Source organism: Loa loa, assembly GCF_000183805.2.
Source record: "Loa loa unplaced genomic scaffold supercont3.1227, whole genome shotgun sequence".
Classification (NCBI taxonomy): Eukaryota; Metazoa; Nematoda; class Chromadorea; order Rhabditida; family Onchocercidae; genus Loa; species Loa loa.
Window position 1 is genome coordinate 1 of NW_018109407.1, and position 1791 is coordinate 1791.

The 1791-nt window shown below is 33.8% G+C and overlaps 1 protein-coding gene across 1 annotated transcript; it reads right to left on the bottom strand.

Annotated features, from left to right (window-relative positions):
- Positions 1 to 187: 187 nt before the first annotated feature.
- On the bottom strand, positions 188 to 1363 carry LOAG_14643 (hypothetical protein; the record flags this gene model as incomplete). Its single annotated transcript, XM_020448839.1, has 3 exons — positions 188 to 340; positions 895 to 1023; positions 1174 to 1363. The coding sequence occupies 3 exons, from the start codon at positions 1361 to 1363 to the stop codon at positions 243 to 245; spliced, it is 417 nt and encodes a 138-aa protein (XP_020301045.1). The 3' UTR covers positions 188 to 242.
- Positions 1364 to 1791: the final 428 nt, after the last annotated feature.

The window sequence follows — 1791 nt, forward strand, 5'->3', positions numbered from 1 at the left end:
AAATTTTTATGATAGACATTTCATGAACAGCAAAACATAACAACATACATAATTTGTTGGATAGCTTCCTTTTGTGCTAGAAGTTATCGTATTTCAAAACTTCTTTGCACTAAATCTTTAGCATCTCATCGAAAGCTGATGATTTTTTTTCGTCATATTTTGTATTCGCTTTAAAAGTAAAAGATATAATTCTTTAGCACAAATTTGTTATACATCAATCTTATCCAACAAGTTGATGACGATCAGGTATAAGAAAGTGACTCATTGTCCGAGTGGTTTTGTTGACCCAATGAAGCGTCTTTCAAAGTATGTCCCAACAGCGGATTTCCTTCCTTTGGACCTGGAATGCACATTTTTAGATAAGCCTTTATTGAGTTTTTATTTGAGTAAATTTCTTTGTCTAAGAACCGATCTTAATTGCAATATGGTTGATGTTGCATACAGAGCCTTTTGTTGTGACCGGATTTTGACAGTTTTTCTTTATCCAAAGCAAAATATAATGTAATGCTCGTTCTAAACCACACCCCCCAAATATGCCCACTGTGTTAATTAAAATTGTTTGTATACTCAAGGCTATAACTACATCATTTTCCTTTTCAAACACTCAGCCAAGGATTGCAACGTACATATTGAATCCTCTACTCTCTTCGATAAAAATTTTACTACTATCCGCTGCAAATTAATAACTTCCTCCTAAACCGAACGAGGAATACCTTCTCAGAATGTTCGTCTGTGCCTAAGAACAAACCCTTCCAAATCAAACCCTTCCAAATCAAAAACCTTTACTTTTAATTTTTCCTACACTCTACGGTCACACGTATTTCGTAACATATTTTCACGTGCATTCATTCCAGGTAAACAAAAATGCTAAAAACTCTGCTAAAATTGTTTTACTCTGAGGTTTGTGTTGTCGGAATTTCTTGTGTCTGTAAAATGGTGATTGACTGCGGAATTCTTCCCCATTACCGGGTTGCTTGCAATGTTCATCATGTTTTTGGATATGTGGATTTCTTTCCGTTGGACCTGGAATGAACATCTCATAGATCAACACTTTATTGAGTTAAACGAAGTGAACAATTTGTTCCACTTCATGGTCACAGATATTTCTTAACATATTTCCATGTGCATTCATTTCAGGTAGATAAAAGTGTGAAAACCCTGCTAAATTTTTACTTTGAGGTTTGCGTTTACAGGACTTCTTGTGTATGGAAAATGATGATGGATTGTGGAATTCTTTCCCACAACCGGTATGTTTGCATTGATAACGAAATGGTTTATCGTGCATTTGGAAATGTTCGTTATATTTGATTTTGCCCTGCATGGTCGCATTACAGTCAACATGTGGACACTCATACTTTTCCATACCTTTTTATTTCACTTTTTTATTCGTTCTCCATTTCTTTCATTTTTATTCTTTATTTTTCTATTTTTCATTTCTTTGTTTTTTGTTTTTTTTCGAAATGTTTCAAAATACGCGGGAAGAACAATGGCAGAAATCAAAGTTAACACAACATAAATCACAGCGACAAAATGAGACAGTTCAACGTGGCAAAATATTTTTTGCTATGATCACATGATTCGAGCCCACGTTTTTGTCAAATCTATCAAACGACCCCAAAACTTGACAAGAGCTCACCTGTAAAAAGTAACCGAAAATTCAAAACTATCATTGTGATTGGAGGATTAGTAATTCAAAACACCCAGTGTGTGTCCAGAGGAAAACAACAAATAGAGCAAGAAAATCAATAAAAATATAATAAATAATGATAACCAAACAATTAATAATAATAA